This window comes from Erythrolamprus reginae, chromosome 5 (assembly GCF_031021105.1).
Source record: "Erythrolamprus reginae isolate rEryReg1 chromosome 5, rEryReg1.hap1, whole genome shotgun sequence".
Taxonomy (NCBI): domain Eukaryota; kingdom Metazoa; phylum Chordata; class Lepidosauria; order Squamata; family Dipsadidae; genus Erythrolamprus; species Erythrolamprus reginae.
The window spans coordinates 4,074,766-4,100,907 of record NC_091954.1 but is presented as its reverse complement, the minus strand read 5'-3'; the positions used below and the strand labels follow the sequence as shown (position 1 = coordinate 4,100,907).

Genomic DNA, 26,142 nt, shown 5'->3' with positions numbered 1-26,142 from the left:
CCTTCCCTCCCCGGCGGGGCGCTGCGGAGACAGGCCGGAAGCGCTTATAAAGGCCGCCAGCCTCGCCGCCCTCGCCAGTCGCCCTCAGTCCGCGTGCAGGGCCGGTCGTGCTTCTTCCCCGAGTCTCCCGCTCAGCGTTGCCGCTTCTGGTGCCTCCTTGTCTCCCGCCGTCCCCGCCGAGATGCTGGCGCTGCGCTCGGCCAGCCGCCTGCCTCTCCTCTTGGCGCGGCCTCCTCCGCGGGGAAGCCCCGCTCTTTCCTCAGAAGGCGCCCGCGGCCCCGGACCCGCCTGCCGGGCTTGCAGCACCGGCGGCCGAAGCGCCTCGCCGAACCCGCTGGTCTTCCTGGAAGTGGGCGCCGACAACCAGCCGCTGGGACGCGTCGTGCTGGAGGTAAGCGGGGTTTTGGATGAAATGCCAAGGTGCCCTTGAAAGTAGGGGGCGAAATAAAAATAACCACAGATAAACATTATTATTCAACCGTCGAATTTCATTTTCATTCAGTTATTTCCATCATAATTGCACAGATCTCTTACGAGTCCTCATTTCTAATTTCTGTCAATAATTAGAAATCAGAAATGAGCCATAAGAGATCTGTGCAATTATGATGGAAATAATTGCATTAAAATGAAAGTCAAGGGTGGAAAAAAGTCAGGTTCTACATTTAGGCAAAAGAAAGCAAAATGCACAGGTATGGTACCCAGGGGAGGAAGAGCCTTCTCTGTGGCGGCCCCGACCCTCTGGAACCAGCTTCCTCCCCCCCCCGGAGATTAGGATTGCCCCCACCCTCCTTGCCTTTGGAAACTTCTTAAAACCCACCTCTGATGTCAGGCAGGGGGGAACTGAAATATCTTCCCCAGGCGTATATAGTTTTATGTATGGTATGTTGTGTGTATGTTTTTTAAGTTATGGGTTTTTAGTTTTAAATATTAGATTTGTATTCTACATTGTGTTCTATTACTGCTGTGAGCCGCCTCGAATCTACGGAGAGGGGAGGCATACAAATTTAATTAATAATAATAAAAGGATGTTGAGACTCTAGAAAGGGTGCAGAGAAGAGCAACAAAGATAATTAGGGACTAGAGGCTAAAAGATATGAAGAATGGTTGCAGGAACTGGGCATGGCTAGTTTAATGGAAAGAAGGACCAGGGGAGACATGATAGCGGTCTCCCAGTATCTCAGGGGTTGCCCCAAAGAAGAAGGAGTCAACCTACTCTCCAAAGCACCTGAGGGTAGAACAAGAAGCAATGGGTGGAAACTAAACAAGGAGAGAAGTAACTTAGAACTATGAAGAAATTTCCTGACTGTTAGAACAATTGATCAGCTTGCCTCCAGAATTTGTGAATGCTCCAACACTGGAGGTTTTCAAGAAGGTGTTGGGTAATATCTGTCTGAAGCAGTGTAGAGTTACACAATTGTGTTTTGCCAGTTGGTGGCAGTCTGGTTGTTTGGTCCCTGTTCTCCTTTGCCCATCCCATAATACCAGCCCCAAGGAGGCCGTCTGTGTTTCTACAGTTAGAGGACATTCAACAAATGGCTGGCAACTCACACAAAAAGGTCACATTGGTACTTCAGAGGCCAAAACAGACCAGGAAAAAAAACCCAAGTCAATGGCACAATAGTAAAGAGAATTTACTCCAGTCTTATTTTATTTCTCTGTGTAAGGAGATCTGGGTTTCTGTTTTTAATTCTTCTTCTCATTCTTAAGCATCAATCCTGCTTTTCAACCCCACCATTTATTTATTTATTTTATTTATTCATTCATTTGTCCAATACACAAATACATAGGAAGAAAAATAGACATGTAGTAATATATACAGTATAAGGGTAAAAGTGAACTTAGAGGAGAGGATATGTGAAAGAAAGAAAATATATATGATAAGTGAGAGAAAGGAAAGACAATTGGACAGGGGACGAAAGGCACACCAGTGCACTTATGTACGCCCCTTACTGGCTCTTAGGAACCTGGAGAGGTCAATCGTGAAGAGTCTAAGGGAGAAGTGTTGGGGGTTAGGGGTTGACACAATTGAGTCCGGTAATGAGTTCCACGCTTCGATAACTCGATTGTTGAAATCATATTTTTTACAGTCAAGTTTGGAACGGTTTGTATTAAGTTTGAATCTGTTACGTGCTCTTGTGTTGTTGCGGTTGAAGCTGAAGTAGTCATTGACCGGTAGGACGTTGCAGCACATGATCTTGTGGGCAATACTCAAATTGTGTTTTATGCACCGTAGTTCTAGGCTTTCTAGGCTCAGGACTTGTTAGAGTCTGTCCTGTTGCTTTCAATGAGTACTGTTGCTTTTGTACTTACTGTATATTTTCCCAACAAAATAATACAATCTTGATTTTGAGGCAAAGCATTCCACTCTGGAAGAGGAATTGGGGTTTTCCCCTAATATAATAATAATAATAATAATAATAATAATAATAATAATGATGATGATGCAACGACTCTGGCATAAGCCAATGAAAGTGGTCCCAGTGGTACTTGGCACGCTGGGCGCAGTGCCAAAGGATCTCAGTGGACATTTGAAAACCATCAGAACTGACAAAATCTCCATCTGTCAATTGCAAAAGGCCGCTTTACTGGGATCGGCAAACATAATTCGCCGCTACATCACGCAGTCCTAGGTGCTTGGGAAGCGCCCGACTGGTGATGAAATACGAAATCCAGCATAGTGATCTCATTTGCTGTGTTGTATTGAAATAATAATAATAATAATAATAATAATAATAATAATAATAATAATAAAAACCCCACCAACGTGGTTCCTTGGAGAATGTGATTTATGACATGCCCAGGGAGGAGTAAAGGGCGACAGGGTCACGAGGTGCCGTAAATTACATGAACTCAGAGCTGACTCCATTTGAGTAAATGTCGGAATATTGCTCTTAATAAATGACTGGATTTCTTTTGAAACTTGGCTGGTGGCTCATGAATTAATTATGGCATCTTTTGGAAAATTCACACCTGTAATGTTGATTTGCAGAAGGCAAAAATGCAGAGAGGTTGTCACCCCGATGCTTCTGTTCCAGTTGAGGCAGCTAAGAAAATAAATTAAGGCTCATTTCAGGGTGTTTTTGTCCCACGTTTTAAAAAAATCATCATTTTAGCCATCGTCTGTCCACTGCAGGAAGTTTCCAACCCATACAGTTCCAAGCTTCCTTTGGCAAATGAGGCCCTCCCATTCCTATGGGAAAAATTGCTGCTTCTTACGAACTTTTCTACTTAAGAACCTGGTCACGAAACGAATTATATTCATAAGAAACATAGAAACATAGAAGACTGACTGCAGAAAAAGACCTCCTGGTCCATCTAGTCTGCCCTTATACTATTTCCTGTATTTTTATCTTAGGATGGATCTATGTTTATCCCAGGCATGTTTAAATCCAGTTACTGTGGATTTACGTCTGCTGGAAGTTTGTTCCAAGGATCTACTACTCTTTCAGTAAACATGAACATTTTGTTTAACTTGTCCAATATCTGCCGCTTACATTTAACATGGCGGTGCCTCAATCGGTGGTGGCTGCATTGGTTCTCACAGGTGAAAAGTTTGGGAAGGGATTTAAGGGATGTAGGCCTCATGGTAGGGAAGGTTTTAATGTGTTTGAGCAAGGTAAGAGGAACATAAGGACAGGAGACAGAAGGCACCCTGGTGCACTTATGCACGCCCCTCACTGACCTCTTAGGAATCGGGAGAGGTCAACAGTGGACAGTCTAAGGTTAAAGTTTTGGGGGTTAGGTGATGATCCTACAGAGTCAGGTAGCGAGTTCCATGCATCAACTACTTGGTTACTAAATTCATATTTCCTGCAGTCGAGTTTGGAGCAGTTTACTTTAAGTTTGTATCTGTTTTTATTTATTTTATTTATTACTTAGATTTGTATGCCGCCCCTCTCCGCAGACTCGGGTGCTGTTGTGTGCTCGTGTGTTGTTGTGGTTGAAGCTGAAGTAGTCGTTGACAGGAAGGATGTTGTAGCCGGTGATTTTATGAGCCGGGTTTAAGGTGACGTAGTTCTAAGCTTTCTAAACCTAGGATTGTGACTCTAGTTGCGTAGGGTATTCTGTTGCGAGTGGAGGAGTGGAGGGCTCTTCTAGTAAAGTATCTCTGGACATTTTCTAGGGTGTTTATGTCCGAAATGCAGTGCGGGTTCCAGACAGATGAGCTGTATTCGAGGATTGGTCTGGCAAACGTTTTGGATGCTCTGGTTAGTAGTGTGAGATTACTGGAGCAGAAGCTACATAGGATTAGGTTAACAACTCTTGAAGCTTTTTTGATGATGTTGTTGCAGTGGGCTTTGGCACTTAGGTCATTTGATGTGAGTATTACAAGGTCTTTTGCGAAGTGAGGGTTGTCTCTAGAAGGTAGAGGGACTATGCTAAGATACGACCGACAATAAAGTTTCTAGGTGTTGCTTTTAGGTGTTGTTTCTCTGTGTCATATAATATACACTGCTCAAAAAAAATAAAGAGAACACTTAAACAACACTATATAACTCCAAGTAAACCAAACTTCTGTGAAAGCAAACTGCCCACTTAGGAAGCAACACGGATTGACCATCAATTTCACCTGCTGTTGTGCACATCCAACTTTGTACAGAACAAAGTATTCAAGGAGAATATTTCATTCATTCAGATCTAGGATGGGTTCTTTTGAGTGTTCCCTTTATTTTTTTCAGCAGTATATGTGGGTATATGCATAATTTTGTGTTTATTATCTTGTCATGTTTATGTACAAACCTGTATGCAGCGAAATTTCACTTTATTGTGTGCCAACTAGTGTACATTCAAAGTGACAATAAACTCAGTCTAAATTCTCTAAAGTCTAACATAACATTCAATTTCCTTTTTTTTATCACCCTCCATTCAGATCCATTGGCTAAGCCAGTGTTTTTCAACCAGTGTGCTGTGGCACACTAGTGTGCCGCGAGACATGGTCAGGTGTGCCGCGAAGCTCAGAGAGAGAAAGAAAACAAGAGAAAGAAAGAGAAAGAGAGAAAGAGAACAAGAGAGAAAGAAAGCAAGAGAGAGAAAGAAAACAAGAGAGAAAGAAAGCAAGAGAGAGAGAGAAAGAAATAAAGCAAGAGAGAAAGAAAGCAAGAGAGAAAGAGAGCAAGAGAGAAAGAAAGCAACAGAGAGAGGAAGAAAGAAAGCAAGAGAGAGGGAGGGAAGGTGGGAGAGAGAAAGACATAGAGGGAGGTAGGGAGGGAGAGAGAAAGAGCAAAAAAGAGGAAAGAAGGAAGAGAGAAAAAAAGAGGAAGGGAGAGAAAGAGGGAGAGAGAAATAGAGCGAAAGGGAGGAAGAGAGAATTTTTTTGTCCAAGCTTTTTTTAGCCTGCCTGCCCCCCAACTGTGCCCCCTTGGTTTTGTAAATGTAAAAAATGTGCCGCGGCTCAAAAAAGGTTGAAAATCACTGGGCTAAGCTATAACATAGTGGCCTACTACGTCTAGTTCTTCTCCAGATCTAATTTTTCTTTCTTTATTTGGTCAATTTTATTAAACGTAACCTTTTTTAAAATTAAAAATCATTTATAAAAATAAACGATTTTTATCCATCATGCTCCAAAACACCTGAGGGCAGGACAAGAAGCAATGGGTGGAAACTAATCAAGAAAAGAAGCAACTTAAGAAATAAGGAGAAATTTCCCGGCAGTGAGAACAATTAACCAGGGGAACAACTTGCCTCCAGAAGTTGTGAATGCCCCAACACTGGGATGCTTGGCTGCATAACTAGAGGTATAACAAGCAGGAAGAGGGAGATTGTGATCCCCTTATATAGAGCGCTGGTGAGACCACATTTGAAATACTGTGTTCAGTTCTGGAGACCTCACCTACAAAAAGATATTGACAAAATTGAACGCGTCCAAAGACGGGCTACAAGAATAGTGGAAGGTCTTAAGCATAAAACTGATCAGGAAAGACTTAATGAACTCAATCTGTATAGTCTGGAGGACAGAAGGAAAAGGGGGGACATGATCGAAACATTTAAATATGTTAAAGGGTTAAATAAGGTCCAGGATGAAACTGTTTTTAATAGGAACACAAGAACAAGGGGACACAATCTGAAGTTAGTTGGGGGAAAGATCAAAAGCAACGTGAGAAAATGTTATTTTACTGAAAGAGTAGTAGATCCTTGGAACAAACTTCCAGCAGACGTGGTTGGTAAATCCACAGTAACTGACTCTAAACATGCCTGGGATAAACATAGATCCATCCTAAGATAAAATACAGGAAATAGTATAAGGGCAGACTAGATGGACCATGAGGTCTTTTTCTGCCGTCAGTCTTCTGTGTTTCTATGTTTTTGTGAAGATACTGAATAAATAACCATCTGTCTGAAGTGGTGTAGGGTTTCCTGCCTAAGCAGGGGGTTGGACTAGAAGACCTCCAAGGTCCCTTCCAACTCTGTTATTCTATTCTAACTGATTTCTCATTCAACTGATTTAAAGGAAGTTTAAAAAGTGCATTTGAAATTTTCAAAATTTTTGAAATCTGATTTTTTTAAAAACAAAAAAATAACCTTAATTCCTGATCCCTTTCATCCTGTTTCTTCTCTTCTGGGGGAGAAGGTTTTGAATATCTCATTTAGTTACCTGCAGGCACATTCCCACGTGACATGTCAGGATTATTCTTAGATATTTAAAAATATTCTTGGAATTCCCTCCCACACCTCCATTCGGTGGCGTGAGTTGAATCCAAATGTTATGCCACACGCCATGTGTAAGGTAATTTCCGGAATGTTTTTTTCTCTGAATCATTATGATGTAATGTATCCACATGTAAATACTTGCAGAATCACACCCATGAACCATGTGCAGTGTGGCTTATGTCATAAATTGACCCGGTGACACATTCAAGTCGCTGTGAATAACCATCTAGAAACTGTCACATGCTATTAAATTGAGCAAGGATGCTAAACTGGTTTGGAATACAGTGATACCTTGTCTTACAAACTTAATTGGTTCCGGGACGAGGTTCTTAAGGTGAAAAGTTTGTAAGACGAAACAATGTTTCCCATAGGAATCAATAGAAAAGCGATTAATGCGTGCAAGCCCAAAATTCACCCCTTTTGCCAGCTGAAGCGCCTGTTTTTGCACTGCTGGGATTTCCCTGAGGCTCCCCTCCATGGGAAACCCCATCTCCGGACTTCTGTGTTTTTGCGATGCTGTGATTTCACTGAGGCTCCCCTCACTGGGAAACGCCACCTCCGGACTTCCGTTGCCAGCGAAGTGCCCATTTTTGCGCTGCTGGGATTCCCCTGCTGGGATTCCCCTACTGGGATTCCCCTGCAGCATCACAAAAACATGGAAGTCCGGAGGTGGGGTTTCCCATGGAGGGGAGCCTCGGGGGAATCCCAGCAGCGCAAAAATGGGTGCTTCGGCGGTGGGTTTGTAAGGTGAAAATAGTTTGTAAGAAGAGGCAAAAAAATCTTAAACCCCAGGTTTGTATCTCGAAAAGTTTGGATGATGAGGCATTTGTAAGACGAGGTATCACTGTATTAATATTCCTGCCCAACTCACGGAAATAATTTTTTATGGGTTACAACAAGTACAAAAGGGCGTGCATAAGTGCACCATTGTGCCTACCGTCCCTGTCCTATGGTCCTATTGTCTTTTATCATTACTTTTTATCATTACTTTTTCTTTATTAACAATAATAGAATAGAACAGAACAGAATTCTTTATTGGCCAAGTGTGATTGGACACACAAGGAATTTGTCTTGGTGCAGATGCTCTCAGTGTACATAAAAGAAAAGGCACATTTGTCAAAAATCATGTTATGTTTATACAAATTACCACCCTACAACTGTTTGACACATTTTAAATTCTCAAAATTACTGGGAAGAGAGATGTATAAGGCAAGGAAGTACAGTGATACCTCGTCTTACAAACCCCTCGTCATACAAACTTTTCAAGATACAAACCTGGGGTTTAAGGTTTTTTTTGCCTCTTCTTCCAAACTATTTTCATCTTACAAACCCAAGCTGCCACCACTGGGATGCCCCGCCTCCGGACTTCTGTTGCCAGCGAAGCACCCGTTTCTGCGCTGCTGGGATTCCCCTGAGGCTCCCCTCCCTGGGAATCACCACCTCCGGACTTCCGTGTTTTTGTGATGCTGCAATTTCGCTGAGGCTCCCCTTGCTGGGAAACCCCATCTCCGGACTTCCGTTGCCAGAGAAGCACCCGTTTTTGCGCTGCTGCATCACAAAAACACGGAAGTCCGGAGGTGGGGTTTCCTATGAAGGGGAGCATCAGGGGAATCCCAGCAGGGCAAAAACGGGCTCTTCGGCTGGCAACGGAAGTCCGGAGGTGGGGTTTCCCATGGAGGGGAGCCTCAGGGGAATCCCAGCAGGGCAAAAACGGGCTCTTCGGCTGGCAAAAGGGGTGAGTTTTGGGCTTGCACGCATTAATCCCTTTTCCATTGATTCCTATGGGAATCATTGTTTCGTCTTACAAACTTTTCACCTTACAAGCCTTGTCCCGGAACCAATTAAGTTCATAAGACGAGGTATCACTGTATTTGACACCGGCTTTAGACGAATAGGGAAATTAAAGCTGTGAAATTTCCTCGCCCCTTCAGCGCTCATTTTAGTTTGTCTGGTCTGAGGCCTTTCTGCTTGTTTTACTTGAAATTCCAGACATCACTTTGCGGCTTATTTTTAACACCCTTGAAGGTGTTGGGATTGTGCAAGAGGTTAAGTGCTGCCTGAAAAAGGAGGAGGAATTACTGCAAGGTTCTGCATGAAAAAAATGTAGAAGCTGTTTCTGTTTCCTGCACAAAGAAAGAAAAATGTGTGCAGTACTTTAGGCATTGAATTATGATTCCAGATGATTAGGTGTATTTTAGAATAAACGTAGCCAGGGTTGAGAAATGGTGCTTTGGACCAGAGGTGTCCACTAGTATTGAGTTCCTACCTGGATGGGAGGGTGCGCTTATGCGTCGAAGCGATATTTGGCTTCTGTTTATTTATTTATTAAATTTATTTATTTGTTAAATTTGTATGCCGCCCCTCTCCGTTGGAAGCAAACTCATAAAACACAATCTGAAGTTAGTTGGGGGAAAGATCAAAAGCAACATGAGAAAATATTATTTTACTGAAAGAGTGGTAGATCCTTGGAATAAACTTCCAGCAGATGTGGTTGGTAGATCCACAGTAACCGAATGTAACATATCCATTGTAAGATAAAATACAGGAAATAATATAAGGGCAGACTAGATAGATCATGAGGTCTTTTTCTGCTGTCAGTCTTCTATGTTTCTATGGTTCTAAAGAGATTTTGGCAATTTTTGGAACAAAACATAGAAACATAGAAGTCTGATGGCAGAAAAAGACCTCATGATCCATCTAGTCTGCCCTTATACTATTTCCTGTATTTTATCTTAGGATGGATCTATGTTTATCCCAGGCACATTTAAATTCAGTTACTGTGGATTTACCAACCACTTCGGCTGAAAGTTTGTTCCAAGGATCTACTCCTCTTTCAGTAAAATAATATTTTCTCATGTTGCCTTTGATCTTTCCCCCAACTAACTTCAGATTGTGTCCCCTTGTTCTTGTGTTCACTTTCCTATTAAAAACACTTCCCTCCTGAACCTTATTTAACCCTTTGACATATTTAAATGTTTCGATCATGTCCCCCCTTTTCCTTCTGTCCTCCAGACTCTACAGATTGAGTTCGTGAAGTCTTTCCTGATACGTTTTATGCTTAAGACCTTCCACCATTCTTGTAGCCCGTCTTTGGACCCGTTCAATTTTGTCAATATCTTTTTGTAGGTGAGGTCTCCAGAACTGAGCACAGTATTATTCCAAATGTGGTCTCACCAGCGCTCTATATAACGGGATCACCATCTCCCTCTTCCTGCTTGTTATACCTCTAGCTATGCAGCCAAGCATCCTAGTTTTAGTGTATTTAGGGTGTGAATGTTGTAACATGTTGTAAGAGTCTAACGTGAAGGGCGGCATTTAAAAATTGAATAAACAAATGGTGATGAATGATTGTGTTTTTTCCCCCAAAATTACATTGGAGTTTTTAAGTTCTTTTAGTCATATTAATTGGATCTTTTGAGATGTATGCCGTTTTGTACTTTTTGATATGTTGTGAGCCGCCCCGAGTCCTCTGAGAAGGGCAACATACAAATCCAATAAATAAATAAAATAATAATAAATAAATAAATTCACCAAAATCTCACCCACTCGCAAGATTTTTGCGCAGAAACCAAATCTCACTCTGACACTTGTGTTGTAACTTTGAATGGTCACTAATCGGATGGTTGTAAGTCAAGGACTTCCTGAAAACTACAAATATAAATATGGAAATGGAGTAGCTGGAAGAAATGATGCATTCGCCTATTTTATTGGGGTAGGGGTTTTTTTTTTAGATTTTCACCATGATTCTGAGTGTATTATTGGTAAATAAAATGATGATTTGACCAATTTTTCTTCTTTTCTATCCATACGGCAAGTGCAGCCGAAATAATTACTGAATTATGTTATAATTATATTTCAGATTCTATATTTTTAACCAGCATGTCTTCCTTATAAAGCATATCCTTGAAACCCGATGGTTTAAAACAGTTTCACTTAAAAGTTGAGGAGAGTTAGATTTGGCTATGCTCAGGACTGAATTCATTCTGAAATCTCCTATTAAATGTGTTACAACTCTGTGTAATTTTTTTCCCCTTGAAATGTGGTGGTATATTTCACATGTGTTTTTTTTCTGCTCTTCTTCTTTTGACAGCTGAAAGCTGATGTGGTACCAAAAACAGCCGGTAAGAAAACTCTTAATGATGTTTTTTAAACATTTCCTCGGATAGCATCACAGTGAGAAAATGAACATGCCTTTAAATAGTGAATTCCATTTCTCTATTTAAAATCATATGGATGTTTAAATAATCATAGGTAATTGTTTAGTGATCCGGTAACCAACTGCCAAGGACTGGAAGCTGATGGGGACTTTTTGCAGGGAAAAAAAAGAACAAGAATTGATGATTTATGGATCTGGGGATATTAAAAAGGTGTGTTAAAAGAGCAAGATAGCAAAGAGGCAGTCCAAATTCTGGGAACTTTTTTCCTTTCCTTTGAAAAGTGTTCGAAAACTTCAGATCGTGCAGAATGCAGCTGCGAGAGCAGTCATGGGCTTCCCCAGGTATGCCCATGTTTCACCATCACTCCGCAGTCTGCATTGGTTGCCGATCAGTTTCCGGTCACAATTCAAAGTGTTGGTTATGACCTTTAAAGCCCTTCATGGCATTGGACCAGAATATCTCCGGGACCGCCTTCTGCTGCACGAATCCCAGCGACCGATCAGGTCCCACAGAGTGGGCCTTCTCCGGGTCCCGTCAACTAAACAATGTCGGTTGGCGGGCCCCAGGGGAAGAGCCTTCCCTGTGGCGGCACCGGCCCTCTGGAACCAACTCCCCCCGGAGATTAGAACTGCCCCTACTCTTCCTGCCTTCCGTAAACTCCTTAAAACCCACCTTTGCCGTCAGGCATGGGGGAACTGAGACATCTTCCCCTGGGCACGTTTAATTTATATATGGTATGCTTGTGTGTATGTCTGTTAGCATATGGGGTCTTTTAAATCTTTTAATTTTAAATTTGTTAGATTATTTATGATTTGTTTCCACGTGTTGTGAGCCGCCCCGAGTCTTCGGAGAGGGACGGCATACAAATCTAAGCAATAAATAAATAAATAAATAAATACTCTGGTTGTTTTGAAAAGTTCTGGATGAATAGATAGATGATGGATGATGAATGAACAGATAAATGATTAGATAGATGATAGATGTATGGATGGATAGAAGGATGGATGGATGGATGATGCATGATAGAGGATAGCAGATTGATAGATGATTGATTGATAGAAGATAGACAGAGATAGGTGATGGATGATAGAGGATAGTAAATTGATAGTAGATTGATAGATTGCTGATAGATAGATAGATAGATAGATAGATAGATAGATAGATAGATAGATAGATAGATAGATAGATAGATACAGACAAACAGACAATATAGAGATACATTAAATTGATTTTTTTATCCTTGTTTAGTGACCTCAATCAGAAAGCATTTGATAAGGGAAATGGTTGCTGTTTTTATAATCTCACTCATCACAGACTTGGAAAGGTCGTAAAATGTGAGGATTGGTCACCAAGTGAACTTTTCGAATCCCTGTTATAACGGTCACTAAACAAAGCAATCACTAAACAAGGACTGCCTGTATTTTGTTTTTCAGGGCTTCTGCAGCCCTTGCCATATATTATCTGCATTATCATATGCTGTCGTTTCTTTGCAATAAATGTTGCTCTTTTTTTTCCCTTTAGAAAATTTTAGAGTTTTATGCACTGGGGAAAAGGGCTTCGGGTACAAAGGATCCACCTTCCATCGAGTGATCCCTTCGTTCATGTGCCAGGTAATAAAATCCCAAACGTCCGTTTTGCAAAGTTAATTGTGAATCAGACACAAGTGGCTTTAGGTAATGGAGCGAAAGTAGGAAGTGGAGTTCAAAAATTTCAACAACGGGTTTTCTGCCTGGTTGCTGGGTGGGTGTGGCCATGGTGGGCGTGGCTTAGCCTTCTGCACCACTGAGGGGGCGGTTTTCGGCTTCCCTAGGCTCCGGAGACTTTCCTCAAGCCCCTGGGAAGGTGAAAATGACCTCCCCTGGGGTCTGGAGGCCAGAAACAAGCCCATTCTTGAGGGCCATTTTTCACCTTCTCCAAGCTCCAGAGGTTTTCCTTGAGCTTCTGGGAGGGCAAAAACAGCTTCCCCTGGGCTCCAGAGCCCTCCCGGAGGTCAGAAATGAGCCAGTTTTCGGATTTCTGGGACTTCCAGAAGATACATTTTCCCGCCTCCCCAAGCCACCGCATGACCACTACACTTACCTTGTATCCAAAATGGGCCGTGTGGAGACTCCTAGGAGGGGAGGGGTGGGTGGGGCCAGCCAGGGGTGGGATTTGGGGTTTGCCGAGCCAGCCCTAACCCGTAGCAGCCCACCCCGGCCGCGAAAGACACCTTAATGGCTCGAAATAAGACGGGAAGACACCTTGCGATCACTTTCAGTCGCCAAGCTTGGAACTGGATAGGGAAGAAAAGAGACCTCCTTTTGTCTGGTCACTAACCATAAATAGATATCTAATGGAAATATTCTCCCCACATCCAAGTCTTTTAAAAGGCAACTGGATTTTCTTGGGGAGGAGTGGGGGTTCCTTGAAAATATTTTGCTTTTCATCCAAGAAGCTTCTTCAGTTCTGAAGTGTCTTCGATGAGAAGCAACATGTTTTCCCGGGGGGTGGGGGGTGGAATAGTTAAGTGAGTTTTGTCCATTTTACCACCGTCCTTCCCATGGTTGTTAAGAGAATCATGTGTTAGTAACACGTTTGTTAAGTTAATTGTTAAGTCATCTACAAAAATGGGCTACAAAAATGGTGAAAGGTCTTAAGCATAAAACATATCAGGAAAGACTTAATGAACTCAATCTGTATAGTCTGGAGGACAGAAGGAAAAGGGGGGACATGATCGAAACATTTAAATATGTTAAAGGGTTAAATAAGGTCCAGGAGGGAAGTGTTTTTAATAGGAAAGTGAACACAAGAACAAGGGGGCACAATCTGAAGTTAGTTGGGGGAAAGATCAATAGCAACACGAGAAAATATTATTTTACTGAAAGAGTAGTAGATCCTTGGAACAAACTTCCAGCAGACGTGGTTGGTAAATCCACAGTCACTGAATTTAAACATGCCTGGGATAAACACATATCCATCCTAAGATAAAACACAGGAAATAGTATAAGGGCAGACGAGATGGACCAGGAGGTCTTTTTCTGCCGTCAATCTTCCTTGTTTCTATCCCTGTTGGAGTAGCGTTTTGCAGAAGCTAACCCACCCCAATACATAGAGCAACTAGCCAGTCTACCTCCGAGTCTGCGGAGAGGGGCGGCATACAAATCTAATTAATAATAATAATAATAATAATAATAATAATAATAATATCAGAAACTGTAGTCTTGAAGATAATTGCTTAGATCATTCATAAATGACCTCACCTGCAAATATCATCAGAAGTCCAGTGGAAATGTGTAATGCATCCCACATTCTGGATATATTTGAACTCTGTTGTCAGGCTTCCTAAATAGCCCTGCCACTTAAAAGTAAGTCGTATTTAAGTGTGTTTTATAAAGAGCCTGTAATAACAATGTCTGTCATTCCACAATTTACACTTAAGCTCTGGGTGGCAGAGCTAATTAAAACAATTAAAGGTAGAGCACTTTGATCTGTCAGCCTCATTAAATGACAGGTGTGCTTCCAGGCATGTTAAATTTGGGGAGTGAGGCATACAGAGTTTGCCCATAATGCATTAAATTGATTTGCAGGCCTCTGAAGCCAATTCCTATGCAATTCCAACCTCCCAAAATTGGTTGTTGACTCCCATAAATGATGCACGGAGCCAATGGACTGCCAGCTTTGATGTGATTTGTTTACACATCCTTCTGTAGACTCAGGGCGGCTAACAACAATGATAAAAAACAACATGTAACAATCCAATTTAATAAAACAACTAAAAACCCTTATTATAAAAACCAAACATACACACAAACATACCATGCATAACTTGTAATGGCCTAGGGGGAAGGAAGATCCTAACTCCCCCATGCCTGGCGACAAAGGTGGGTCTTGAGTAATTTGCGAAAGACAAGGAGGGTGGGGGCCGTTCTAATCTCTGGGGGGAGTTGATTCCAGAGGGCCGGGGCCGCCACATAGAAGGCTCTTCCCCTGGGGCCCGCCAAACAACATTGTTTGTTATATAGGTGATGTCTCATAATTGATTTCATTGTTTAAGGAGCTACTTCTGATATCCTTGAACCATGCCAAAAATTCTCACTGAGTTGAGCAGACCTTCTAAAAGTCAATAAATCGTACATTTCGGTATGTTTTTTATAAAAGGGAATTGTTAAATGTATGGGAATAGGGATAGGAATAAGAGTGGAGTGGAATGGAATAGAATAGAAGAATTAGAATTAGAAATAGAATAGAATAGAATAGAATAGAAGAATTAGAAATAGAATAGAATAGAAGAATTAGAAATAGAATAAAATAGAATAAGGTCATTCTTTGTCAAGTGGACCAGGTGAAATTGAAGCCTTATTTGAAAAGAAACCATCACAAAAACAACATATATGATAGAATAAAAAGTGTTCTTTCTAATGAAATAAAAATAAAAATAATTGAAGGTGAGAAAACAGAGAGTGATAGAAAAAAACCCGTGCTCTTTCTAATGAAGGTGATTGAAGGTGATGAAACAGCCCTCTATGACTTCACAACCGTGGTGAAAACTTTTGTTATAAACATAAAGGACATCCGATTGCTGAAAATTTCAATCTTCTAGGATTTCATTTCTTTAATATGTGTATGTAATTTGACACAAATATTTCCTCCCCTCCCCCAGGCGGGTGACTTTACGAAACACAACGGTACGGGAGGGAAATCTATATACGGCAGTCGCTTTCCCGATGAAAATTTCATTCTTAAACATGTTGGAGCCGGTAAGTACATTTTCCCGTCCATCCTTCTGGATGTCGGCATTACAGTGGTGGATCGCTACTGGTTCACACCGGATTGGGGAAACCGGTAATGGCGGTGGATGGCTCCGCCTACCCGCCTAAACATTTCTGCACATGTGCAGAAGCACCGCGTACGCTCCCAATAGCAATCCGGTAGCGAAAATGATTGAAACCCACCACTGGTCAGGGTTGCAAATAGCATCTGAAATTAAATCGGAGTCCGAGGCATAACGTTCCTCAAAGTTCCGATTTACAGTGTTCCCTCAATTTTCGCGGGGTCGAACTTCGCGAAAAGTCTATACCACGGTTTTTCAAAAATATTAATTAAAAAATACTTTGTGGGGTTTTTCCTGTACCATGGTTTTTCCCGCCCGATGACGTCATATGTCATCACTAAACTTTCGTCCGCCTTTAATGAATATTTTTTTTAATAAACTTTAATAAATAAAAATGGTGAGTAATAATCTAAATGGTTGCTAAGGGAATGAGAAATTGCAGTTTAGGGGTTTAAAGTGTTAAGGGAAGGCTTGTGGTACTGTTCATAGCCAAAAATAGTGTATTTACTTCCGCATCTCTACTTCACGGAAATTCGACTTTCGCGGGCAGTCTTGGAACGCATCCCCTGCGAAAGTCGAGGGAACACTGGGTATTAGCAAAACCATGTTGGCACATCTGAGAGTAACCCGAATCTAAGGCTACCAGGGTTTCCCCACCCAGTTTAAAGTTCATTCCCTTGTTCCCACACCCACAAGTTCATCACGTTGACCAGTCTCCTTCGTACCAGTGTGTCCGTTGCTCCCATCAACTTCCAGGTAGGTGTGGAACGAAGGATGACCTTGAGACTCTAGACGGAACTTGTTATGGCTATGTTTCTACTTCCCTCATGCAACAATCCTTCCCAAATTCCCATAGCACGAATACTGCCCAATGCATAATATGTGGCAGGCCAAAGTCTCCAAATCAAACGATGGCTTGTTACGTAGATCAGTGTTTCCCAACCATGGCAACTTGAAGGAATCTGGACTTCAACTCCCAGAATTGTTGGGGGTTAGGGGTTGACACAATTGAGTCCGGTAATGAGTTCCACGCTTCGACAACTCGATTGTTAAAATCATATTTTTTACAGTCAAGTTTGGAACGGTTAATATTAAGTTTGAATCTGTTGCGTGCTCTTGTGTTGTTGCGGTTGAAGCTGAAGTAGTCATTGACCAGTAGGACATTACAGCATATGATCTTGTGGGAAATACTTAAATCGTGTTTTAGGCACCGTAGTTCTAAGCTTTCTAGACCCAGGATTGTTAGTCTATTTTCGTATGGTATTCTGTTCCCGTGGAGGAGTGAAGGGCTCTTCTGGTGAAATATACAGGTTAAATTCCTCTCTTGTTTCTTGCAGGCATTCTCTCAATGGCCAATGCCGGCCCCAACACAAACGGATCTCAGTTCTTCATTTGCACGGCCAAAACAGACTGGTAAGTATTAAGGCAGTCGTGGGATCCTACTGGTTTAACAACCGGTTCGGTGATCATGTGCTTTATGTGCAGTGTTACGAAAACGTACCTTCCACGTTACTGCTGGGGAGAAACACAGCTGACACGGGGCCACCTGCTCTGCCATGCAAATCAGCGGAAAAAGGACAGGCCGGTAAAGGGCAGGGGTGGGGCAGGTAGGCCCAGTAGATCGTCATAGCTACCGGAACATACATTCATTCATTCATTCATTCAGACCGGGAGTCATTGCTCACAGTCACTCATGCCCTCATCACCTCGAGGTTCGACTACTGTAACGCTCTCTACATGGGGCGACCTTTGAAAAGTGTTCGGAAACTTCAGATCGTGCAGAATGCAGCTGCGAGAGCAGTCATGGGCTTTCCTAAATATGCCCATGTTACACCAACACTCCGCAGTCTGCATTGGTTGCCGATCGGTTTCCGGTCACAATTCAAAGTGTTGGTTATGACCTATAAAGCCCTTCATGGCATCGGACCAGAATATCTCCGGGACCGCCTTCTGCCGCACGAATCCCAGCGACTGGTTAGGTCCCACAGAGTCGGCCTTCTCCGGGTCCCGTCAACTAAACAATGTCGGTTGGCGGGCCCCAGGGGAAGAGCCTTCTCTGTGGCGGCCCCGACTCTCTGGAACCAGCTCCCCCCAGAGATTAGAACTGCCCCTACCCTCCTTGCCTTTTGTAAACTCCTCAAAACCTACCTTTATCGTCAGGCATGGGGGAATTGATCTCCCCCGGGCCTATATAATTTATGTATGGTATGTCTGTAGGTATGTCTGCTTAAAAATTGGGTTTTGTTTAACTATTTTAAATTTTAAATTGTAAATTATTAGATTTGTCATGAACTGTTTTTATTGTGTTGTGAGCTGCCCCGAGTCTACGGAAAGGGATGGCATACAAATCTAATAAATAATAATAATAAATAATAATAATAAGGTTTATAGAGCACCCATTAGGCTAAAACATCACCCTTCATCAATATTCTATCCCAAAGTTCAGTGCCTATGAACCTATGATTACAACAGGCCAGTAAAGGGCAGGGGTGGGCAGGTAGGCCCACTAGATCGTCATAGCTACCGGAACATTCTTTTATTTATTTATTAGATTTGTATTCTGCCCCTCTCCGAAGACTCGGGGCGGCTCACAACAATAATAAAAACAATATAGTAGTAGAACAAATCTAATATTAAAAAACATATAAAACCCTATCATTATTTTTTTAAAAACAACCAAAGGTAGCCCCCTGTAGGGCATGAGCGACTGTGAGCAGAGACTCACCGTGCGTCTTATACTCCGAAAAATACGGTAAGATGATTAAAGGCCTGGAGACTTAAAACATTAGTGGGTTGGGAATTGGGGGCATCTAGTTTAATGAAAAGAAGGAATGGGGATTCTTTGACTTGATAGCAGTCTTCCAATATTTAAGGGGTTGTCACAAAAAGAACTACAGGTTGGGCCTGAGGTGGGTGGGGTGGTGGAGGACAAACTCGGCCTTTTGATTTCTTTTTTAAATTATTTCATTTCATTCATTTCATTTTATTGGATTTGTATGCGGCCCCTCTCAGTAGACTCAGGGCGGCTAACAACAGTGATAAAAGCAACATGCGACAATCCAATACTAAAGAAGCTAAAACCCCTTATTTTAAAACCAATCATACATACATACAAACGTACCATACATAAATTGTAGAAGCCTAGGGGGAAAGAATATCTTAATTCCCCCATGCCTGACGACAGAGGTGGGTTTTAAGAAGCTTGTGAAAGGCAAGAAGGGTGGGGGCAATTCTAATCTCTGGGGGGAGTTGATTCCAGAGGGCCGGGGCCGTCACAGAGAAGGCTCTTCCCCTGGGTCCCGCCAAACGACATTGTTTAGTTGACGGGACCCGGAGAAGGCCCACTCTGTGGGACCTAACTGGTCGCTGGGATTCGCGCAGCAGAAGGCGGTCCCTGAGATATTCTGGTCCGGTGCCATGAAGGGCTTTATAGGTCATAACCAACACTTTGAATTGTGACCGGAAATTGATCGGCAACCAATGCAGACTGCGGAGTGTTGGTGTGACATGGGCATATTTGGGGAAGCCCATGATTGCTCTCGTAGCTGCATTCTGCATGATCTGAAGTTTCCGAACACTTTTCAAAGGTAGCCCCAAGTTATCTCTGATTTTGTTTGGTCAGCTAGAGCTTAGTCAAAGACCGCCCTGCTGATCAATGACCTCTAGACTTTTGGGAGCAGGGATTGCTCTGCTGACCAGCCTTTGAGCTCTGTCAACATTCCAGCTTTCTGTTGCAAAAGAATTGCTTTTCTGATGATCCTGCCTGTCAGTTAGCCTTCCTGCCAAAGTACAGGGCTTGTCTAAGTTTTTTCCAGGGCTGATCTTATTTAAATTTTAATATACATTGGTATTTCTACTTACGAACTTAATTCGTTCCGTGACCAGGTTCTTAAGTAGAAATGTTTGTAAGGAGAAGCAATTTTCCCCATAGGAATCAATGTAAAAGCAAATAATGTGTGCGATTGGGGAATCTAGAGGGAGAGTGGAGGCCCTGTTTCCTCCCAGGAGATTCCTAGAGAGGCCCCATGGAGGCTTCTCCCAGCCTTTTCTGGCCCTGTTTCCTCCTAGGAGATTCCTAGAGAGGCCCCACGGAGGCTTCTCCCTGCCTTTTCTGGCCCTGTTTCCTCCCAGGAGATTCCTAGAGAGGCACCATGGAGGCTTCTCCCCACCTTTTCTGGCCCTGTTTCCTCGCAGGAGATTCCTAGAGAGGCCCCACGGAGGCTTCTCCCCACCTTTTCTGGCCCTGTTTCCTCCCAGGAGATTCCTAGAGAGGCTGCACAGAGGCTTCTCCCTGCCTTTTCTGGCCCTGTTTCCTCCCAGAAGATTCCGAGAGAGGCCCCCACGGAGGCTTCTCCCTGCCTTTTCTGGCCCTGTTTCCTCCCAGGAGATTCCTAGAGAGGCCCCACGGAGGCTTCTCCCCACCTTTTCTGGCCCTGTTTCCTCCCAGGAGATTCCTAGAGAGGCCCCACGGAGGCTCCTCCCCACCTTTTCTGGCCCTGTTTCCTCCCAGGAGATTCCTAGAGAGGCCCCACGGAGGCTTCTCCCCACCTTTTCTGGCCCTGTTTCCTCCCAGGAGATTCCTAGAGAGGCCCCATGGAGGCTTCTCCCCACCTTTTCCGGCCCTGTTTCCTTCCAGGAGATTCCTAGAGAGGCCCCACGGAGGCTTCTCCCTGCCTTTTCCGGTTACAGTTTCGGAGGCGCGAGTTTGTAAGTGGAAGGAAGGCCCCTTCAAGCTCTGTTATTCCAACATTCTGTTATTTGTCGGGGTTTTTTGTTTGTATTGCAGGCTGGATGGAAAGCACGTTGTGTTTGGCCACGTCAAAGAAGGGATGGACGTTGTGAAAAAAATTGAAAGCTTTGGGTCAAAGAGTGGGAAGACTTCAAAGAAGATAGTCATTACCGACTGTGGCCAGCTGTGAACAGTTCAACCTGTGACCTCAAGACGTGTTTGAAGAATCAGAGATGCAGAAAATAGCCTCAAAACTATTTACTTTGTGATTTCTCAATTAATCCCCTTGGACACCCGCTGAAGTAGACGAAGAAGTCCAGTTGTCATTTGAGCCACGTTGAACTCTTAATTTCAATAGCGTCTATCACTTTTTTAAATACCCAAATTAAATTTTCTATCCACAGTAGCTTAGTAGCCGAAAATGTGAGAACTGGATTGTTGGTACTTGAATTTTTCTCATTACAAGTAGACGTAGGATTGTGTGGGCCATTAAGTCAAGATGGCTTCATAGTAGCTTCTCCCCCTGTAAACTTCAAACACAAACTCTTAAAAGAATATATTGACTTTCAGTTAAATCTCTTCGTGTCTCCCTGACTTGGAAGACTGAAAAACCCTCCAAGCCGCAAAGGTGGAATTAATAGATTTTCTACAGTTTGTTCTGAAACTGCTTCTGTGCCTGGATCAAAATGATTATGTTTGTTTGGGCTGCTTAGAATTGGTGCTTGCAAGGAATGTGCTGCTCTTAGAATCTGAATTTAGGAATGTGGTACCAGAACAAGCAGAATGTTTTTATTAACTTGGGAAAAAAGAAAGAAAGAGGGAAAGAAAAGGAAGGGAGGAAGGAACGAAGGGAAAGAAAGAAAGAAAGAAAAAAGGAAGGGAGGGAGGGAGGAAAGAATGAAGGGAAAGAAAGAAAAAGAAGGGAGGAAAGAACGAAGGGAAAGAAGGAAGGAAAGAGAAAAAAGGAAGGGAGGAAAGAATGAAGAGAAAGAAAGAAAGAAAAAAGGAAGGGAGGAAAGAATGAAGGAAAAGAAAGAAAGAAGGAAGGAAAGAAAGAAAGAAAAAAGGAAGGAAGGGAAGAAAGAACAAAGGGAAAGAAAGAAAGAAAAAAGGAAGGGAGGAAAGAACGAAGGGAAAGAAAGAAGGAAAGAAAGAAAGAAAAGTAAGTTACTTAATTCAGATGTAATTTTGACTTGAATTTAAGCATCAGGGATAACTGCCTACCCACTGGTATATCCACCATTGTAAATATAGCATGGTGAACGTATATACTCAATGGTATATTTCTCCTCTTACAATTCTGTATCAGAACCAGCATTGGAACTGCATTTTGCTTTATTTAAAAGTAGATTAAATAGCTGCCAAGCTGCTGGGCACAGCTTTGAGACTAAGATTGTCACTGGATTACTAATTCAATTATTTGCCCTTTTAAGCTTGCCACATCCAGTTAAAACAGAAATACCTAAACCCAGGCGGTATAGAAAATGACTCTATGCCGGGGGCTTATGAGGAACTTGAATTGTTGACGCAAGCAGTCACCTTGAATCCTGTTGAAGGCAAACTGAAAATACCCATGCTCTAGTCTCTAACTGATTGTACATGTCTCCATTAAGCGAGCAGAGTTAAACATCGAAGCCATATATGTGCGCCTTTTATCAGATTTTGAAATGTGATGACCCTTTTTATGTGAATTTACAAACTCTAATGGTCATTTTGCTGAAGGTTGAAAATGCTGCCTTATACAGGTATCTTCGACTTCATGTGTACAGTTCAAAATTATAGCGGTGCTGAATAAAGTGACTTCCAACCCATCCTCCAAGTTACGACCATCGCATCTCCCCCCCCCTCCAACCACATGACTGTTTTGGGTGCTCACGTACGAGGGTCGCCCAGAAAGTAGTGCTCCACAATTTTTTTTTCTCAGCCTACCGTAATGGTACAAATGCAAAACTTTAGATATACAGTGGTCCCTCTACTTAAGAACTTAATTCATTCCGTGACCAGGTTTTTAAGTAGAAATGTTTGTAAGTAGCAGCAATTTTTCCCATACGAATCAATGTAAAAGCAAATAATGCGTGCAAACTCATTAGGAAAGAAATAAAAGCTCAGAATTTGGGTGAGAGGAGGAGGAGGAAGAAAAGGAGGAGGACAGTCGCTGCCCAGAGCGAAAGGAGCGTTTCTTTTCTCTGGGTGCTGGCAGGTTTATTTCCTCTCCAAGCGGCCAGAGAAAGGGAAATGTTTTGTTCGCTCTGGTCTGCCAACGCCTCCTTAAGCGCCACCGAAAGGCTCCTCTGGCAGCCCAGAAAAGCCCAAGATGGCCAGGATTAAAGGTGGAATGGCAGGAAACTGGCCGGGCCTTCATGCCGCTCTCAAATTTCCTGAGAAATTTTTCCGGGCTCGGGTTCTTAAGTAGAAAACGGTTCTTAAGAAGAGGCAAAAAAATCTTGAACACCCGTTTCTTATCTAGAAAAGTTCTTAAGTAGAGGCATTCATAAGAAGAGGTGCCACTGTACATTATTTGAATTGTCAGGAGTGTGTGTGTAAATTTTGCGTTTCTTCAGACAGATAGCGTAGCTACAGCAGTGTTTCGAAATGGTGTCTGTAAGTGATGTACGTTACAAGCGGCGTATCATCACTGAATTTCTCACTGGAGAAAGAAACTGTTGGGAACATTCACAAATGTTTGTGTATAGTTTATGGACACTCTGCAGTTGACAGAAGTACGGTTAGTCGCAGGGCGCAGAGGGTAAGGCTATTAGAACAGAACAGAAGAACAGAGGGTGAGGCCATTAGAACAAGGAGTGGTACCAACAGGGCCTATGCGCCTTTGTGTCTCGCTGGAGAAAACCCATAGAATGGGACGGAGATTACATGGAAAAATAGTGTAGAAGAAACATCATTCCTGTGTGTAAGTTTCATTGTGTTCAATAAATAATTGTTGAAGAAAAGAATGTGGTGCATTACTTTCTGGGCAACCCTCGTAGATCACAGTTGGCTTCTAACGTTCGCGTGGGAGCCCGCAAGGAAATTGTGACAATTGTGGTGAAAATGGGTCATAAAATGGTGGAAGTCACATCATGAAGGGTTTTTTTTATTTTTTATTTTTTTTATTTAGTTGCGGTCATTGGTTGAGACTCGTTATATGGGAAAAGCCTAACAACCAATGTGAAATTTTGATCCACAATTTTCTCATTTTTTTGAACTGTTTTGGCTCGTGTCCTCTATCGATAATAAAACGGTATTTTTTAATGACATGTTTGTTCTAAGTATGTAATATATTAAATACCTTTGATAGAAGAAGATGGTTTTATGTCTTTCTTAGGTTAAAAAGAAGCAGTCCCTTAATCCCGTAAAGCAGTGTTTCTCAATTATTTTCTGCTATTCCCCCCCCAGGAAGAAATAAACATTTTGTGCCCCCCCAACTCTTTGCCAGGATGATTGTTTGCAATATTCAGCACATTTTCGCTGAAAAAACTCAAGCGGCTTATCAGCATGATTGGGGTGTAATGTGTTTAAGTGGCACCGTAATTTATTTGACTTCATACTGTCCCCTGCCAACATTTTTAAACCCAGTCAACATACCGGTCTTTCCTTGTCTCCCACCATAGTCACAGTGAAGCCAAGCGCTACATTCGCTTCGTCACATTTCCTCGTCTTAGCTTCCGGGAGACTTAACATTTGTCTCATCATCTCCGTCCCTCTCCTCCTTTCTTTTCATCCCTGTTCAATATTTTTCCATGGTGTCTCCTAAGGGTTTGCTATCTGCACTTCATACCTCCTGCTCTGTGCTGGGTGCTATTGTTCGGTGCAAAACACCCCCTACTCCCTGCGGCAAAAAAAAAATTGCAGTCCTTGGGGTCACGCCCCCCTACTGGTATTGTTCTGCGCCCCCTGCCAGGGGCCCCCACCCCATTATTTGAGAAACACTGCAAAAGAAACACAAAAGCAACTTCTTGTTAAGATTATTTATTTATTTACTTATTTACTTGTTTACTTATTTATTTATTTACTTACTTACTTATTTATTTGACTTCTGTGCTGTCCTTTTCAAGCGACTCAGGATGGCGTACAACATAATAATGCCACTCCGAGTCTTCGGAGAGGGGCAGCATACAAATCTAATAAATATATATAAATATATAAATACAAAACTGTGTGTAGAAATATAATTTATAAAAATACTACAAAGCTAAAAAGAATTCTAAAATCCCCATCTATCCCAACACACTCCATCCAATCCAGTCACTCACAGCATCGGCCGGAGCCCATCTTAACGCTCGCGGCCGCCACGCCCACCAGTAGAGATAGGCCTTCAAAGCTTTGCGAAAGGCCAGGAGGGATGGGGCGGTAGGTATCTCCGGAGGGAGTTCGTTCCAAAGATTTATATTCCTTGCCCACAGCTGGTCATTTGCATCCTTTTAGAGAATCGTTGAGTCCACTTGGAGGTTTGTCTTTGTCCTGAGGGCCACCTGAAGGTGCAAAGGGGTGTGGAGCTTTCTTGGAACTGTTGGAAGGACTATGTTGTGGACAGGAGATAAATGGTATCATATCCACCCCCTCTCTTATGTTGAGAGAGGGCTTTTCAATTTTGACATAGGTGGCCTCCTTTTTTTTATTAAAAAGTTTTTTACAGTTAAAAAACAAAGACACGGACATGATATAATATTCCAGTTGGCATGTTTTCATCGAGTTATTTAATAAATCCAATTAATATAAATATAAATCCAATTATCCATATAAATCCAATTAATTAAATTATTTCTCTTCCTAAATACAGTATAGGTCTCTACATAGATATATCTCCCATTTTATATACAGTGTTAGTTCCATTTTTCTTCTTTGATAATATGATGCCAAATTTATCACTAAGTTGTAATCCCAACGTTCCTCTTAAATTCCCACCAATATAAGCCTCTTCCAATACCTACATTGTAGGCAAGTATGGCTAGAAAGAGTGCAGACCAGAGCAGCAAAGATGATTAGGGGGTTAAATCATATGACGAACGGTTGCAGGAACTGAGCATGGCTATAGTCTAGTGACGGGAAGGACCAGGGGAGACATGATAGCCATCTTCCAATATTTGAGAGGCTGCCACAGAGAGGAAGGGGGTCAAGCTATTTTTCAAGGCCAGACAAGGAATAATGGATGGAAACATACACACAAAGAGGGTTGGGGCCACCACAGAGAAGGCTCTTCCCCTGGGTCCCGCCAAACGGCATTGTTTAGTCGACATACATATACATACATATATACATACATTCATACATGTATGAAAGTATGAATGAAGTTAAGCATCATTTCTGTAACTGTAGCTACGTAGTAGAGATTTTATGTGGTTGTACTCTTCTTCTACCAGTAGATGGTGCCAAAAGAACGATCTTAAGACTCATAAGTTTGAAAAGTGGATAAATGCTGTAGCTTTATTTTCTGACTGCCATTCCATAAGATCCCAAGGAAAAGCCAGCTGTGATTTCTGCCAAGAGCCAAACTGTGAGACTAAATAGGGCAATTGGGAATGAGATAGTACAGTCTATTTAGTGGAAGTAACCGATATCTATTGATAGATCAGCTTCCTCCATCATAGACCTTCCATATCTGTAAGGGCTGCACAGTTGGTGGACCAGCTCAATTCTTGCTGCTCTCAAAGGAAAGATACCACTTGTTCCTTGTGGAACCTCACATTTTATTTATTGATTTTTGTCAAGTCCATATTGGTAGCATACTAAGATATAACAATGTTTATATACAGTACATGATAGTAGCAAAACAGAAACATTAGGACAAGGGATGGAAGGCA

At 42.3% G+C, this 26,142-nt stretch overlaps 1 protein-coding gene across 1 annotated transcript; it reads left to right on the top strand.

Annotated features, from left to right (window-relative positions):
* Positions 1-23,641, top strand: PPIF (peptidylprolyl isomerase F). The gene is made up of 6 exons (XM_070752009.1): positions 1-391; positions 10,739-10,769; positions 12,327-12,415; positions 15,445-15,541; positions 16,953-17,028; positions 20,402-23,641. Exons 1-6 carry the CDS (start codon positions 182-184, stop codon positions 20,532-20,534), a joined length of 636 nt encoding a protein of 211 aa, XP_070608110.1. The 5' UTR covers positions 1-181; the 3' UTR covers positions 20,535-23,641.
* The last annotated feature ends 2,501 nt before the right edge of the window (positions 23,642-26,142 follow it).

Coding starts and splice junctions, on each gene's coding strand:
- PPIF (XM_070752009.1), top strand. CDS start 182: ATGCTGGCGCTGCGCTCGGCCAGCCGCCTGCCTCTCCTCTTGGCGCGG. Junction 392..10,738: donor TGGGACGCGTCGTGCTGGAG/GTAAGCGGGGTT, acceptor TTCTTTTGACAG/CTGAAAGCTGATGTGGTACC. Junction 17,029..20,401: donor TGCACGGCCAAAACAGACTG/GTAAGTATTAAG, acceptor TTTGTATTGCAG/GCTGGATGGAAAGCACGTTG.